The sequence below is a fragment of the Gossypium arboreum genome, chromosome 5 (assembly GCF_025698485.1).
Source record: "Gossypium arboreum isolate Shixiya-1 chromosome 5, ASM2569848v2, whole genome shotgun sequence".
Taxonomy (NCBI): Eukaryota; Viridiplantae; Streptophyta; class Magnoliopsida; order Malvales; family Malvaceae; genus Gossypium; species Gossypium arboreum.
This window is the reverse complement of record NC_069074.1, coordinates 26150844-26169164: the sequence shown is the minus strand read 5'-3', so window position 1 is coordinate 26169164 and position 18321 is coordinate 26150844. Positions and strand designations below refer to the sequence as shown.

Genomic DNA, 18321 nt, shown 5'->3' with positions numbered 1-18321 from the left:
TGGATAAAGTATGAATCTTGATAAATAAATAATAATAAATAAATAAAAGAAGAAAAAGATCTCTTAATACTATCGTATCCATCATAATGGGTTGCCCATTTGAATTAGAACATACAGTCATTTAAGGTGATTAACTAAAAGCCATTTTAAGATTATAAAAATGAAGGGAAACTCTCATAAAATTATCTTTTACATGAAAAAAAGGTAACCCTTTTCAAGTTTGAAGCAGTGCGGGTAAAAACGAAGATAACAGTAGCTCATTCTCTCAACTTATCTTAATTTAATATTATATAAAATGAATCTAAATATTTAAAAATTAGGATAAAATTATCAAAAACCTTGAATCATCTTATTAGTGTAAAATGTAAAATTACTTGAACCCAACGCACACTGAATTGTTTCGACTTCAAATCACTTAGGGCACAACTTCCAAGATAAAATTTATGTTCAAGTTCGGTTTTTTAATTCAAATACAGATCGGGTCAAATTCAAGTTTAGATCAATTGAGTTGGTTTTTCACATTTATACCAGAGCTAACAAAATCTACTAGTCTGGCGCGGCAGATATCACAATAGTCAATTTAAAACTGCCAGAGGGAAGGCAAAACCTGAAAGACAGATAAATCAAGGAAGATATGATGGCAAATTTAAAACTGCCAGTCATTCTAAATAGTCAATTTGCGACTGTACAGTAAGTATATAAACATGATGTATCACTTCAGAAGTCGGTTCCAAGTCCTCTTATACCCCCCATAACAAGATACCAATCCCGGTTCAGATGTGCATTTATATATCTTTATCTACACCATAACTCTGATTACCACTTTGAACCTTAACCAAATCCGAACCCTTCATTGGCTTCGTGAATTGCAAGCAACAACCTCTCTTCTAGATGTTCCTTCGATGGATACTCGGGTAAATCCAATTGATTGAAACTGCATTATCACAAATAAATGCTTGTTATTAACAAGGACCTTAAAGGTCTAAGTAAAGGGAAGAATACCCAAAAAAAGAAAGAAATAATGGAGTTTTGGGGGGGGGGGGGGGGGGGAGAGAAATATGATAGAGATGACTGGACGAATTACCAGGTATGAGCAGAAGGCAAGTGATCAGGGCTGCCATATGCTTTGTGTATCTGGAACTTCTGTGAACCTGAAATTCCTTGAAGTGCACTAAAACCTTCTAAAGGCACCTGCGAAATTACGAAGACTGAATTAGAAACCCATTATGAAACAATAGTGTTCTTTTCAATGTTATAAGAACCGGTAATTGAACTGTTCAGACCACCAGTTCCCAGTTCAACCTGACCATTACAAAATAAAAATTTTCAATAAAAATAAAAGGAAAATTAATTAACACAAATAACATAAACATTCATTTTATAAATTATAACAAAATTAGATATTTAAACTAGCTTAAATCCAATGATTATCCAGTTCAACCGGCTTCGTACTGGTTCAATCCTCCTCCAGTTTTAGGGTACCGGTTTTACCACCGATTGTAGTTTCAACTGGCCAATCCGATCCGATTTTGACAACCATGGTTATTTTATTAACTAAAATAGATCTCTGCTATATCTCTACATACTTGAAAGAAATAAACAGGTCATGATTTCAATATTTAAATCTCAATTCAAGCATTAAATAGTCAACCTTGAGGTTTAACTACAATTTCAGGTGTTGAATTACCTTTGAGGTACCAGTCACAAACTGAAGAAGCCGAGCTTTATCCTCCTTACTGAACCCTTGGACAACATCCCAAAACCACTGTATAACAGGTGATGCAGCACTAAAACCAGAGTACTCCGTATTTGCCCTCATATCATCCACTAGGAGAGATACATCAAAATTCAGGTCAAATATGGAAGATGGTAGCAAAATAAAGAATTCTAACATTAACTTATTTGGTTTACAACACTTACTATCTATTTCTGGTAGACCACTTATCAGTAACTCCAGCTCCTTGTCATTAAAAATAGATATTAATTCCCTAGGAATTAATTCATTGAATCCTTCCAAAAATGCATTTATTTGAGGACGAATAGCAGTTGTCAAACGATGCTCAGCAATTAAATCAACGTACTGGTGTTTGTTCTCCTCAGTAACTTTAATGTTCCGACCACCAGGAATCAGTTCATAGTCAGTCACCTGTATCATATTTGGTAAAAGCAGGATTCATCACTGAGAAAATGTTTTTGCCACAAAAGGCTTCATGAAAGTACCAATGAAAAATTAGTACCTGCGTCCTTTCATACAATATTAGCTTCTCCTCATCAGCATCAATGCTAAATGTAAGGTCGAGAACATCACTGATATCATTCTGAAAGTACAGACAAGGGAAAAAGTAAGAAAAATAGAACACAAGATACCATCTGATGAACAATGAAAGGTAAATGCCAGCAAACTAGCAAACTCAATTGCTCGATGTCCATGTAAGATAAAAGGGAAAAAAATATGGAAATTTAACATATGGCAGACCTCAAGCATCCACTTCAGGTTTTTGAAGTAATCAGGATCAATTGCTTCAATGTCATGATAAGTAACTTTGGCCCCCAAGATATGCTTGTAGAAAGATCTAGTGAAGTGGACATCCAAGAGTTGCCCATCAAAAAGTGCTTTGCCAACCTGGAAAATTTCAGTTAGAAGGGAGTAAAAAGTGAAAGGAAAACAAAGTGTCAATCCAATAGGAAACTAGAGAAGATACTAACAACTCGTCCAACAAATTTGAAGTATGAAAGATGTTCAGTTTGGTAGACTGAGTTGGGGTTAGGCTGGAATGTTGACTCATTCCCCACTGTAGTGAAAAGCAATGCTCCTTTGTCAAATATAACTCTGGACAACAGCTGATACCATTCCCTTGTAAGCCCGCCAGCATCAATACCTTCCTCTCCTTGGAAGTGAACAGTCAACCTCCCCTTCAAATCTTGAGTTGATCGCAAACGTAGTTGGTTATAAGAATCCTCAAGTATGTAAGCTCTTCTAACCGATATTCTTAGAGGACTGTGATGATGATCATGTTGTTGATGCTTTATTTTGGACCTGAAGTGAGCACGTTTATTATCAAAATCGACAAAGCGGGGAACCTTCAGCATGAGTGAAAATGACTTCTCAAGGAGGCCAGGATTCTGGCGGATAAAAGCGTTTAACAACTTCCTATGCTTCTCTGAGAACTTTACAAAGGCAACATGTTTTTCATCAAATTTTGAGACAGAAGAAGCATTTTTCTGCTGGCCAGCAGATGGGGTGCTGGCATCCTCAACATCAGAAAGCGCAGCCATGCCAAAATCATTAACAGAACCCGGTTGTGCAGGATGTAACTTCTCGCACATCACAAAGAAAGATTCTATATATGGTAAGATGTTCTGAGTGCCTGCAGGTAGGGGTGGTGTTAAACCAGATTGTCTTGATGTGGATGTGCTGGATGGAGCTAATAAATCTGGTGCAGAATCTGAATAGCTCTCTATTTTGCTTATGCAAATGCTCAACTCTATCCACAAAGGTTCCAAGGCTGTATTGATGTCCCACACCTGAGAAAGAGCAGAAGATCGCTCTGTTTCAGGAAGCAGCTGCAGATCCTTCTCTTTCTCAGTTATTGAGGTCACAAGAGAACTTAGTGCTTGTAAAACCCTTAAAATGGCAGCTCCATCAGAAGAAGTTGTGCTTAGTAGAGATTTCACAGCTTCACCGAACAATTTTAACTCGTCCATGGCAGATCTAATCAAATTTTGTACAGCATCGGCCAGCTCAGAAATAAAAAGATGACAATGGCTTGGAGCAATAGCAACCAACTTTTTCATTACCTCTGCCACCAGACTATATGCATTATCTGACAAACTGGACAGGAAACATAACATGAGCCCAAGCAAATGGAAAGAAGCACTGAATCATATTCAAGATAGAAAAATAAAGATAAAAATCATTTGATAGGAGGAGCAAGCTGCAAAATCCATTCTTTAGGGGGGGAGGGGCGTTGGTTTCAAGCCACAAGTTACACAACTTTTCTTCAAATGATATATAAGAGATAAAGACAAGAGACTTCTGAACAAGAAAGGACATATAACTTACCCTTCCCGTGCAAGCAAGGAACATAAAAGTCGGAGCTCTGTTCGTGGCAGATTGGTAAGTACACTCTGAGCATCACATTCATTACTTCCATCAGACGTTGATGCTGTGGAAGAGTCCATGGTTTTTAAGGGTGATTCAGAAACCTCAAGAGCATCATGATTCTCAGCATTGATGTCAGCATCAGACATTGAAATTTGCAAAGCAGGTTTTTGTTCAGTGGGAGATGCCTTTGATTTCTCAGATGAAAGAGGCTTTCTTTCCACATGGTCAATGATGACATCCAGCAAGTTAAGCAACTGAAGCAAAATCATAAATGAGCAAATAATGAACACAACAATATAAAATTGCTTAATTTCTCCAGAATAGGGTCATAACTTATCACCTGCTCTAGATGCGCTATACTTCTCAAGTACAGGGGTTGATTGAGAAGGCTCAATAGCAATACAATGGAAATGTATCCTTCCTGCTGCTCCTCATTCATCAAAGCCTTTCCACGTGACTGATCACTATTTCTTAGCTCTTGTAGGGTAGGAGACGGCAATCTAAACTGGAGTAAGATCTTAGCAACATATGGATGATTTCGAGTCAAGTAAGTGAGAGTTTCAAGAACTCGCCTAGACACCAGAGGAGGAACTCCTGCAACAGGAAAAGGATAAGATAATAGAAACCACTCAGAACCCAAATACTAAGAAGTTAAATCATGAAAAAACCACAAAACTTCTCCAGATATTAAACTCATGAATAATAAGTAAAAGAGCCACAAACAAAAAAATAAAGTATCCAAAAGATGGAGAAAAATGAAAATGTTCTGATGGCATGCCGCATTGAATCACCAAGGGTCAAGAACTTGTGTGTATGTGCATAGTATCTCACCATCAAAATATTGAGGACGAGAATACATAACATTATTCTGGCAACCGTAAAGCCTGTATGGTGGTTCAATTGCATTTGGATAACTGACAGGCTTTCTTGTATCAAGCGTCAGCATGTCCATCAAGATTTTAACTAACGCTGTTCTGGTTTCGTTATGAGCACATAAGTTCAAAAGAAGCTTCTGCAATGAACCTTTATACAGTGGCTGCACGATAAACAATGTTCAGTGCGTAAATCAAAATAGAGGATAAATAACAAAAGAGAAAATTAACCGAAGAGAGCACCTGAACCATGCGAAGTAATCGAACCATTGCTTGAAGAGCTTCTGGGCCAATTAAGGGGGTACCTTCCGCTTCAATTAGCTTAGCAGAAACAGACCTGCGTGACACTATACTTCCCCCCATCCTGTCCAAGCTGGATCCAATACCTTCACCTCTCCTAGAAGATTCACCTCTGCGATTCCTAGGGTACATCCCAAACAAGTTACGGTTATGATAGCGATGTGCAAATCTCTCACGTAACATGTTTGCCTCCGCAACAAGGGCAGGGGTGAGATTAGCAAGAATAGCATCAGATGATGTTAATAGAACCTGAGGATAAAAAATAACAACATGAAAAATGTTTAGACATCTTTAACTTGCACTTAAAAATTTAACCACATAATAGCAAAAACCATACCTCTTCTCGTAAATCAGAAGGAAACGTGGCAATTATCGAAACCGTGTCCATTTCAACTGGTTGACCTTCAAGTTCTTGAGATTGATGAAGCCTTTGAGCTTGCTGTTGTGCAAGGACTTCAGCTCGGATGTCTGGGGGAAGAGCAGCAAGAAATTCTGGGTCGATATCCCCAGAATTCTGTTCTTCAGCATTTGAAGACTGAGCCGCTGGACCCTGCTGAGCGGAAAGAACTTCAGTACGCAACTCCTCTGGGAGAGCATCTAAAAATGCAGGATCAATTGATCCAGAACCACCATCACTATTCATCTGCTGCTCAGCAGTGGTACTATCTTGCTCTGCTTCTCGACTAGAATTCTCTGAAACCTCAGTAACACTATGAAGAGGTACATCTCTCCCACCAACAGCTGTTGAATTCCCTAAAGCCACATTTGTTCTTCTTGCACGTGCAGCCTGTGGATCAGATATTCTGTCTGAAGAACCTTGCCTTTCTCCACCATCATCATGGCCATCTGCACTTCCAATTTCAACATCTAGGCTTCGAAGGCTTTCCCCTAAAGTGGCCCCACTACCACTACTTTCTTGGCTCACTGCTTCAATAACACGAACAGCTGCATCATTCTGCTCAAATTGCATTTCAACAGATTGTTGATGTATGTTTGATGCATCTGTTCCTTGCAGAGAATCAGTAACTGCAGGTCTCCCATCAGCATTGAGAGAGCTATCAGTTGCTGCAGAAGATGGAAGCACATTAGCATTTTCATTATTTCCACTGTTTACTACTGGAATCTCGGGTGTAGCACCAGGCCCTGATCCCTGTAACTGGCTACCTTCACCATGGGTCTGAGGTTCCACGGTTGATGTGTTGTGATCAGAAGTTTTCTCAGGGACAGGTCGCCTGAGTTGGGAAACAAGCAGCTCTTCAAGGCCTTGTGGTACAGTAGCTGCACTAGACCCACTGCTTTGCTGGCTCTCATCAACCCACAAGTTCAAACGATGGCTATGACGCCCATTCCTCAAAGACCGGAAAATAGTATCCAACCGTGATGAGGTGCTGTCTGAGTTTCTATTTGAAATAATCATATCACGGGCATTTTCTGGAGAGGACCAAAATAGAGAGAGAGGTGGAGGGTTGTTAAAAATAGAGATGCATATAGAACTACAATCTTAGTAAGCATTAAGTTGTAAATTACAAAAAGTATACATATTATTAAAAATACGGAAAAGAAAAACCTGACTGCCTTGTAGATGCTGAGTGCAGTGATGAAGGTCCCACTAAAAGAGGATGAGTTGAAGGCCCTGAATTCTCTCCACTGCGCCCCAGGGGACTGTAAATGGATGTGGTACGTTCATGACGTCTAGAACCAAAAACTTCAACTGGCATTACATGAAGAGCTTCACTGGTAAAGCTGTGGTCTCTGCCTAAGACTTCAATCTGGTCAAACACATCCATTCCATTGATACCCTCCTCTAACCTTAGAATAACTCCACCCTCATCATCACCATCATCCTCATCATCTTCCTCCAATACTTCGTCATCAAACTCATCATCATCTATCTCATGATCATCTTGATCTGTGTCAGGATGAGACAGGTGATGTACATCATCTTCCTCCAAATCATTATGGTCCTCATCTTCGTCATCGTCATCTTCTTCCACTTCATCCCCCTCATCTCCCGACATCTCCTCATCTTCATCATCACCAAGGTTTTCTTGCTCATGGGGCTGAATTTCAAAATGAATCCCCAGATTGTCTACACCATTTCCAAGACCCCTTCCATTCTCAGAAGTTTCTTGCATATAATCATCCTCAGTAGCAGGAGCAAAACCTCCATCAATATCCTGGTCATGCTCCATATCATCTGTAACAGCTTCAGACCCACCATAATTTTGGACAGTGTTGAAAGATTCAATGTGGTCAGCTGCAACTGCATCACGGTTGGACTGAGATACCATTTCCATGGACTGTGATGCATCAACAATATTATCTGCTCCCCCAGACTGATTCTGGTCAACAGGTTTGACAGAATTCTCACCTTTGATAGCAGAAGAATCAGCAGAATGAACATGCTCCTTGGTTACAAGTTCCAAAGCTTTTATTAGCCCTGTTACAAATTTAGGTGACTCAGAATTATCCAAATCCAGCACTTCAAGCGTGCGTGTTAATGATGCAACCAACCCAACATCTATAAAAGTGGCCGACGCTTCTGCTGAGATGCATGAACCAGTTGGCGTACGAGCAACTAGTATATCATTCAGCAAATCAATAAAAGTCTGCATATCACTGCTTGGAGGTTTGAAACCTTCGCAGGAATCAACAAAGTCATTGAAAATACAATTAATCTCTGTAAATACTCTCTTCCTGGCCTCTGCTGATCGCACACAAGATGCAACCAGAAATTGACTAGCCCTGGTTGCAAGTTTATGCCTCCAGTCACCATCAATTTTCCTTTCCTTCTTTGAATTCCGGGAATATGGAATAAAACTGTGAAGAAAATGGTGAAATATTCCACAAGTGGATAAACCAGTTGACATCCTTTGATGAGGGAGCCTGCAGCTACTAATTTCAGCATCTCTTCGGAGGAGCACATTCACAGATGAAGCATACATTAACAGAATCTCTGACAAAAGTTTCAAGATGAAGACCATCTTTGCAAGTGATGCAGAAGCATCTTGACCAGAAGCTTCATTCTCCTCAGACACAGTTGCAATGGCTTTTCCTTTACCCTTGCTAGCAGTAACATCAATTTCCATATCAGTTGATGTTGGTGCATCAACAGGCACCTCTGTTTTGACATCATCTGTCAAGGGAGGCACAAATGCACTAACTGAATCCAAAAGAAGCTCGATCACAATTACAAAGCTTTGAGGATATTTTCTATGCATTTTAACAGACTTAGAATTCAAATCATTAAGTCTTCCAGGCCCATTTCCTGGACCTGCTGAGTTCACATTGCACAGATTACCCTTTCCATCACTTTGAGGTGCTTTATCTTTGTCCGATGCTTTCTCCTTATCTTTTTCTTTCTCCTTGAATTTATCTTTGTCACGATCTTTAATCAAAACAATATAAGGTCTGTCACCAACCATCTCAACTTGGCAGACAGACTTAACAGACTGCATAAATATAACCGGATCACGTGAAATGACAGAACTTAGGTTGACAAGGAAATTACGTGGACTGACCCTTCCATTAGAATGCCGATTAGCCATAGCCGAAAGACTATGCTTTATTTCAGCTTCCATTGCCTGCTGCAAGGTTTGAGGATCTTCAAGGACATGATGGATAATGGTAGCAGCAACATTATCAAACCCAGGAAAAAGACTACTTGTCGGCAACAAAAGAAGTGAACTTACACCACCACAATCAAGAAAATGAACAGCAATAGAATGGGTTCTAGTTAGAGTAGAACATAGCTGCAGAACAGCATGCATTGTTTCAGATGGAAACTGGTTTCTTATACAACTACAAGCAATCTCTATCAGTCTCTTCTGCTCATGAATATCAATATGTCTTGCAGATCCAAATGAGCAATGCAACTTACTTTTCTTATCTTCATCAATACTAACAGATGTCTGCTGACAACTAACATTGTCCCCTTTCAATTGCTCAACAATTTCAGTATTCAATTTTTGATCCACCTGAAGTAGCCTATCAAGAGCAAGGAAAGCAGTTGTTACCCACTTTGGAGCTTGACGCTTCTCCTTGTCCGCTGAACCAGTGTCCCATTCAAAAAGTAAATCGGTCACAAGTTTTACCAGTCCAGTCTTTGAGGCAATTTCCCGTGTCTCCACATCCTCATAAAGGATTAAAGCAAGAACATGGAAAAGGGCAGAGAGCAGAGAATTGTTTCTGCCATCAGAAGCAGAACTAGAATCTCTCACTTGGTCAAGAATGAAGGAAATGACACTGGACCTACATTGACCATCATTTTGGGAGCATATTAATACAAGGAGATCTCTAACTGGGAAAGCTAGAGGTTCCTTCATCTGAAGCAGCTTTGTACATGTTGACAACAATTCCTCAACAGGAGGAAGTTGGACCATCTCTTCTTCAAGTTCCTGGCTATTTTCATTTGTAACATCTACATTTGTGTCAGTTTCAGGGTTCCCAAGAGACATGGCAAGTGCACGAGCAAGTTCATCATCCTCCTGGGTTTCCTCTGGATGGGAGAATAACCACTCCATTGCTAACTCCACACTATTAGATCCAACTTGTCTCAGAGCTTCTTCTGCCCTAGACCTGGAAAATCCCATCTCAACAATTGTTGCAATAGCAGTTTCATTTGGAGGGGGCCCAGTAATACGAGCACTATTGCTGCTGGTAACATCTTTCACTTCAACACCAGAGTAAATGTGCCTAATGATAGATATAACTGTGGTGATGAAAACGTAACTGCAATCAGTAAACTGTGGATGAGTCCATACTGGAAGAACTGCCTTAAGCACCATAGATTGAAGCACCTTTACAAAAGTTTCAGCATCCCTTGGGAATGGAACATCTCCATTTGCAAGTGGTTGCACAAGCAGGTGTTTGGTGAATGGGGACAAAATAAAAGAAGATGCCACCAGGTGGGCCATAAGTTTGCCACAGCTAGCTAATGCACCATAAATCCATGCATGATCTCCATCTTCCTTTTCATCCTGCTTTACATTACCATCATCCATATCCATAGGAGAAGCTGGAGCCCTATTAACAGCAAATAGTAATTGACTGGTAGCTTCAAAAGTTGTCAAAACTGATTGTACAACTCCACATCCATATAAGCAGTTTAACATAATAGCATTACAAGAATCAGGCCTGTCCTGGAGAACACTATCAATGAAATCAATAACCTTACCGAAGTAGCGACACTTTGTAGATATGGATGCTTCTGAACCAGAAGAATTTACATGACCTCCAAAGTTCATGTGACCCAATGCAATAGAGGAAAAACTAGAAGCAACAGATTTTGCTGCAGGGGATGCATTAACTGTATCATCCCGACGATGAGAAGGAAGTAACATCACTTTTCCCAACTCTTGAAATAAATGGGTAATGTGGAAGGAAAGTGACCTCATCATATCACAGCAAGAGGTGTGGTATGACCTCTGCTTGTCATATTCCTTTTTGTTGGCCGTTCCAGAAACATTTGATGAAGTAGAATGACTGGCTCCAAACCGCATGTTTGAACCATCAATACCCAATCTCTGATGAAAGCCACCGGCTCGGCCAAGGTCACGGTAAAGGTTTACAAGGTCAAAGAACTGGGATTCAATACTCCATCCTGGCGTCCTCCGCCTTAATAATGGATCAAGGAACCGTCTGAAGGAATTCAACCTCTGCTCTTCGGTATCACTTGCACTAGATTCCCGTTGCTGTGAATCAGGCTCAGCAGAACTAGCACTAGCACCATCATCATCTGCTTCAAGTTTGGCATCTTCAAGGAGAGCAATCTGCCATAAGATTTCTCGATGGACAGAACCAATGTCTTCCAGAACATCTTTGCTGCCATTTCCAAGTTCAGCAAGCAAAGCACTAACCCAACGATTATCTTTGGACGCAGCAAGAAATAGAAGGAACTCAACAAGGAAAAGGGGAGAAAAGACTCCATCATCAGGCATCAACTTAGGATCCAGTAAAAAGGACCCTGAAGCTGCACCAAATCCACTCATAGCTTTCTTCAAATGTTCACCAAGAGAAGAACAAAAGGCACGAGCAAGAGGAGCAGAGTGATGCTGAGTGAACCCCTTAAAAACCATGGTGCTATGTAAAGCAATAGACATCCCCTCAGATGATTTTACAATACTGGGTCTCAAAAGAAGCTTCAGTAGAGCCTCAATTCCTGATTTCTCCACAAACAGACGACATGTTTCAGAATTCTCTGTAGTTCTATGAAGCAAAACCATCAGATGCAAAATGCACAATTGAAGAAACTGTTCATCACTGATTCCTTCATTTACAGAATCCACTGCACCAACCAGACAACACTGCTCTTCATTTCCTTTGTCTACGGAATCAGTTTCCATTGCAGTACTCTCAGTAACTTTTTCCACAGATGATGACCTAGAGAAACCACTACTGTCCCCAAAGGAATCAATTTTATTCACAATTTCAATAAGTATATCAACACCACTGCTCCTCAATGAAGATACATGGCGCAAAAGCTCTTCAACTGCATTTGCAAAAGGAACAATTGCCTCATTCATCACCAACACATACTTCTTGCTAGTAAAGATGTCAACAAGGAATCGCAATGCTGAAGTTTCTTTCACTGCTTCCAAGCCTTTGGCATTAAGACATATGGCACCAAGGCCATTTGGAACACATGTTATAGCCTTTGAAGATGGAAGTACCCCAGATAACACTGAAGATAAAAAGGCATCTGGAAGACCCAAATCAAGCAGTGCAGGAAGACAAGTTGGGTCTTTATGGATAATTTCACTCATTACAGTCACAGCAGAGTAGTATATATCACCTCCAAATTTATCTGCATCCCTATATATGAGTGTCAATGTACCAGGCAGTGAACTTTCATTAGGATTCTGCGGTCTAGTGGAGTTTGCAGGAGCATATGTAGCAGAACCAAGAGCCTTCAAAAGTACCTTTATAAGCCTCTTTTGGGAATGCAACTGGTCATCATTGTATCCAGAGTATTCACCATAGACCATTGAATGATCATTTCCACCAGAGATACCAGTAACTCTATGCACTTCTATTTGTAGCCTCTGAGCTAAAAGCTCCACTCCACCGAGTTCTCTAAGCAATGTTACAGCTGAACTACTGTAATCCATTAGCTTTTGTAGAGCTTTTACAGCTAAATAGACGAGATGCATATGACTCAGGTCAGAATCCTCCAAGAGAGGTAAAAAGGTTGGAACCATTCCTGACCCTCGAATATTACTCCCTGATGCAGATGATGATGTGATATGAAGCAGATAGAACTGAAGAAGGGCCTCAATGAAAGAGAGAGATGATGGATCACTAGAACCTTTGAGTGACAAAACTGCCTTCTGGAGCACATTCAGCAGGATCATCCGATTCCCAGCAGTGAAACTAATACTAGATCCACTCAAAATTCGTGCTCGGTCATGAGATGCCGAATATGCAGCTAACTGAGCACCCAATGCAAGCATTGCAAGAGTTCTAATATTTCCTGGAATAGTTTCTTCTGACCGCACTATCCTGATTAATTCATTTGTATACTCCGGTTCATTTGCAAAAAAAGCTGTCAGCTCATCATTAGCATCATTAGACTTAACAAGGACAATAAATGCAAGAAGGCAAATCCTGCTGTACAGCCTGCATATCCCGGGCGACCGAAAGGCATGTGCATATCTAATTCTTGTTAGCAATGAAAACCGGAGCTCAGGTGGTACATTATACTGCTCAATGCATTGCTTCATTATTAACAGATCACCCTCCTTACGCAAATGCAGATCTGGAATGTGTATGACTCTCAAAGTAGAACTTGAATTGCCAACACTTTGTTCAGTGCTTTGAGTATTGAGCCCATGCAATTCAAAATAAAGGCTAGAACCAATCCGGTGTTGAGACTTATCACCAACATTTTCATTTTCTATGTCGGATGGAAACAAGCTAAGCCCTTCCTCCTGTGTTCTCTCATTTGCCAAAACACATGAATACAGGCCCAATCCCTCCTCCTTGCTCCCCCATCCCTGAGCAAGAGACAGCAGATAGCTGTTTACTGAGCCACATCCAATCAACTTACCACTACCATGGACCTTGGAAGGATTTATTTTAACAAGGGCAAAAAGAGTCTCCAGTGTAGCTATAAGAATTTCAGGATCAGTGGATGAAAGTAGAAGCTTGAAATTCTGAAAGGAGAATGACAGAGTTGTATTAGATAAAATAACATTGGAAGACATAGATAGAGGATCCCATAAATTTACAAGTTTGCAAGTCACTGTAGTTAAAAGAACGATTTCCGACACCATGTCAACATACCTCCAAGCCATCAAATGAACTTTTGTTGTGGCAATTCTCCAAGATTGTTTGCATTACTCGTAGTATTTGAAGAACTGCTTGCTTCGGAACTGGACTATCATCTTCTAGAATTTTATCTGACAGTAGAAGATCATTCCTACAAGACAAGTAAGTCTTGAAATATGTATCAAAATGAAGAAAGAGTGGCCTCCAATGATGAAAATTCCCCTGAGTTAAAAGCAACAAGTGAGTGAGGAACTAAAAAAAAAAAAAAAGATGTATAAACAAGAGAAACAAATATACAAAATCACCTTACTGTACTCCCATCGAAAGCCTGAAAGAGGTATTGCTATATCCTGTAATGGACTCTGGATCACTTTATCAATGAATGCTTTAATTTGAGGAGGCTGCAAGCGACAGTACATATAAAATTTATTTCCCAAAAATAAAGAAAGAAAATAAGGCAGCTTTCTAAGCCATTCAGACACGCTCTAGAAGCCAGTTATATTCTATTTAACCAAGTTTAATAGCAACCATTATATAAAGCGCCATACATACATATGTTCCCCAAATCATGTGCATATATAGTGTAGGGTCAATATCCCCTAAAGGACTGTAGGAGTATGAATGAGTAATAAAATAAACAATGCATGGAAAGGGGAGGGGTAATACCCTTACTTTCAAGCATAAAACTAAAGAGAAAGTTGAAGCTTTATGTGAAGTAAACTGATGGAAATACTTAATGTCAAGGAAAAATACCATTTACTCAATGCATAAAAAGCTTTTTATATCTTGACTAACTGATGTTTCATGATTATTCTTAACACACGGTTAACATTAAAATAGCTGTTGCTTAATTGCCTTCTTATGAAATGCACTTGAATGTTTCACACGCAAAATGATAAAAGAAAATATATAATTCTTCTAACACTCATGTGGCAACAGAAAATGTATACTATCAAGGAGATAAGAAGCACTTCATCAAAGGTCTAAAGCATACCAAGCAAAAACCTAACTGAAATTGATTGTAAAATCTGATAATATCAATTAACATCTTTGAATAAAGAATGCATGCATATACATATCTATCAAATCCATTTTGATAGCACCTATATACACTTATAGTTCAATACCAGAATAAAAAGATATCAAAACAACAAATTACATTCAATCACAAGCACAAGCACTAAACCACACAATAATAAAAATATTATAAAAATAAAAGGTTGCCAAATAACTGGCATTCATCAATTTAAATTGTCTAAGAACTCTTAAAATTGGCTTAGAAAGCATTTAACGGAAGAAAACAAACTGTTCTCTCTAACTTCAAACAAATAAATCCATACATATATTGACAAAAACAGTACTAAGAACAATAAAGTAAGCTTAGAACCATGAAGAAGACTTCATACCTAGGAAAAAATAATACAAAATTCACAATTTACTAACATAGTTTTTCCCAAAAAGAAAAAATATACATAGTGAAAAAAATCATCACATCATATGAAGACTGTCTGAGCAAAGTACATGCTAAAATTTTCTAATTCAATATTAATTTCTTTTTTAAAATCACTTTTTTAAGTTAAAATCACCACATCTTACTTGAAGTGAATGATCTTCAATAGTAAATGTGCATCATCCTGTCAGCTCAACATTGTGCAATATTATAACCAACTCCAGATCATTGCACTAATTGTTAGAAAAATATTTGTAAATACTGAAGGCTTATTTCAAATAAGGGCCTCAAGAGTAAATTTGCATCATCCTGTTAGCTCAACTTTATGCTTTTACACATTTTGATAATATTCATATTATAAAGATTTTGAAGCATTCGTGTTTTAGTTTTTTCCTCCATTAATCATGTGAGTGTCTAATATTCTCGGGTCCGTGCAATAGAGGAGAAGCAGTCAGTAGAATCGCAGAACCAGCCAAACAGTCTATAACAACCAAAGGACCAAACCTTAACAGAGGAAACATGAAGAAACTAGCACAACAGTAAAATGCTAAATCACTACGACAAAGGAGTAATAATTTAAAACCCTAATAGGTGCGCCAAACAGTGCTAGATTCTGATAAACCCTAATCAGAAAGCATTTTCTCCGGAAATTTTAAACAAGTAAAAATTCAAAACAAAATAACAATAATAATAACTCACCGGCTCAGAGTCGAGTTTGATAGAAGGACTGATGGTGGTTTCACCGGACAAAAGCTGGCGAAGCCTAGAAGGCAAAGTCGATCTTATATTCGCCATCTACTTCTCTACTTTCAATAACTACAAAGGAACACCCCAAAAAATAAATAAATAATAAAGCACAAAATCATACCCCTAAACTACGAAAATCAAAGATTGCTCCAGAATCCAAAATTTTCAAAGCAGATCAGATATTAGATTAAGTAAAATATAGAAAAATTAACAGTCCAAAATAGAGAGCGAGAGAGGAGACCTGAAAAAGGAGATGGAGAAGAGCGATGGATGCTTATACATCAATATAATAAAGCATGAAATTCAATAAAATTTGTTAGAGATTTTCGAAGATAACGATAAAAAAGAGCGAGAGAGAAAACCCCAAGAGCAAAACAAGAGCGGAGAAATATAAGAGGGGCGGAGGCTTTGGGTGTTTTGATTTTGTGGGTGACTTTACATGGTGTTTGTTTAAGAAGAAAATGAAGGCCAAGGGATCAGAGAAAAAAGGAAAAATTTAGGGTCTATGAGGGGTAAATTGAAAGGAAAGAAATAGTAAAAGGATTGGAATGTAAATAGGTAAAAGTTTTAGTGAGATAGAAAAGCGAGCAGCTGACACACACAGTGCTTTGATGCTACAATGTGACAAAGGGGTCATTTTTGTAACAAAATTTTTGCTTTCTGACCCTTCTATTTTACTCTTTTTTTATTTTGCATACTATTTTTGTCTTTTTTCTTTCTACTCCTCTTTGTTTTTCCCTTTATGTCTTTTATTTTATAACAAATATTAATAAATTCTTTTTAACTGTATTAATAAATTATTAGTAAGTATATTTTTTAGTTATTCAACTTTAAAATTTATAAAATGATCATTCAACTATTTAAAAGTTTTGTTTAAGTCACTAAACTATTAAAATTACTATTTTATGTCATTATCTGCTCAAAATGTTTACACCAATCAAAAGCTCTTACTGCTCTTTTCTCTTATGCAGTTCAATTATTTTCATGAAATAGTTTTAAACATCACAAATTTGTGAACCAAAATTCAAACAGTTTTCTTCTTCGATCTCCAACATTGGCCATCGGATCAACTTAAATCTAAGGAATGTTCTACTCGTTGATAGGTATTGATCCATAATACATGAAACTTTGATTATGGTTCAAATGTATACATAAATTTTGATTCAATTGTACACATTTAAATAAATTAACCTATCAATTTATTTTTATATTTGATAAATATAATTATTTGTGCATGTAATATATAAAAATAATATGATGCTATATCAATAGTTGTGTTAATAATTTATAAGAATTGGATAAAATAAAATTTTCATATATAAAATTACACAAAATCAAAATTCATATATAAAACTATATATTAAATCAAAATTAATGTATAATTTTCTTGTTAGTTATACTTATTAGTGTGTATTTTTTTTCTTTGCTTCACTCTTAAGTAATTTTTCAAGTAATTCTTTTATAGATACTTTTGAGTACCTTAATCTATTCCAAATTGTGTATTGATAATCTATAATGGAGTATAATATTATATATATAAAAGCATAAGCGTGAACAAACTTTTGAAAAAGTTTTATTATTCATTATATTAATAAATTATATTAGAATAATAATTTATTAATATATTATTACTTATTATAAGATAAAATTAAAAGTAACATTTTAAAGATAAAAGTAAGTTTAATTGTTAATTTTTTAACATAATTGAGTAAATTAAAAATAATATAAACCCCTTATAAATAGATATTACATATATAATTAATTATTATATGATAATAACAATATTAATTTAATTGTGCATTCAATTTTTACTATATGTTTTTTAATAAATATTATAAATTATTATTATAAAACAATTATAAATATTCTGTTAATAGTGTTTTTATATAAAATATCAACTAATTTTAATTATCTTTCATTTTATTAATATTTTTCATTATTTGTGTTACAATTATTGTTACTTGACTAAACCTTTGTGGTCTATTAAATGATATTTATTATTTTAAAATAATTATTACTTAATTAATGTTAGAATTATATACAAATTAAAACTAAAATTTAGCATTATAAATATTTGTGTTAGCAATGCATTTTCATTCAAGTAGTATTTAGAGGATCACCTAAAAAAAATTAACTTTTGTATTGTTTGGTAGGTTTTGTCTTCGATGTCATGTCATCATTTTATTAAGTGGTAATCGAAATTAACGGATGAATGACTCAATATCATGGTGACTCAATAACATGGGATCATAATAGAACTTTTGATTATTAAGTAATCAAAACATAACTTTAACCTTAATCTAGTTACTGTTTATAATAATTATCCATACAAATATTAAATCATTGTTAGATATATAATTTAAGTACAATAAATATTTTAATTTAGAATTAATATATAATTCGAGATGTGTATACAATGTAATCGGTTGTCATTGATAAAAAGAAAAAAATCAATTGAGCCTTAAAAAAAAAAACCATGCTATTGAGCTCTTAATGACCAAAAAAATAATCAACTAGGCCATTTCATTAACAGACTGTTAGTTGAGTGGTTTAACTGCTAAGGGCGCTAACATGGCAAC

The 18321-nt window shown here is 37.0% G+C and overlaps 1 protein-coding gene across 1 annotated transcript; it reads right to left on the bottom strand.

The window, feature by feature from the left end:
• Window positions 1–440: 440 nt before the first annotated feature.
• On the bottom strand, window positions 441–16342 carry LOC108452797 (E3 ubiquitin-protein ligase UPL2-like). Its single transcript, XM_017750588.2, has 17 exons — window positions 15984–16342; window positions 15695–15811; window positions 13851–13946; window positions 13561–13767; window positions 6845–13430; window positions 5615–6708; window positions 5221–5526; window positions 4937–5141; window positions 4446–4699; window positions 4064–4359; window positions 2707–3832; window positions 2477–2623; window positions 2238–2318; window positions 1921–2146; window positions 1688–1827; window positions 1085–1191; window positions 441–934 (listed from the first exon to the last, which is right to left on the bottom strand). The coding sequence occupies exons 2-17, from the start codon at window positions 15788–15790 to the stop codon at window positions 832–834; spliced, it is 11070 nt and encodes a 3689-aa protein (XP_017606077.1). The 5' UTR covers window positions 15791–15811; window positions 15984–16342; the 3' UTR covers window positions 441–831.
• Between the last annotated feature and the right edge of the window lie 1979 nt (window positions 16343–18321).

Coding starts and splice junctions, on each gene's coding strand:
- LOC108452797 (XM_017750588.2), bottom strand. CDS start 15,790: ATGGCGAATATAAGATCGACTTTGCCTTCTAGGCTTCGCCAGCTTTTG. Junction 2,624..2,706: donor TCAAATTTGTTGGACGAGTT/GTTAGTATCTTC, acceptor GAAATTTTCCAG/GTTGGCAAAGCACTTTTTGA. Junction 935..1,084: donor TTGCCTTCTGCTCATACCTG/GTAATTCGTCCA, acceptor GTGATAATGCAG/TTTCAATCAATTGGATTTAC.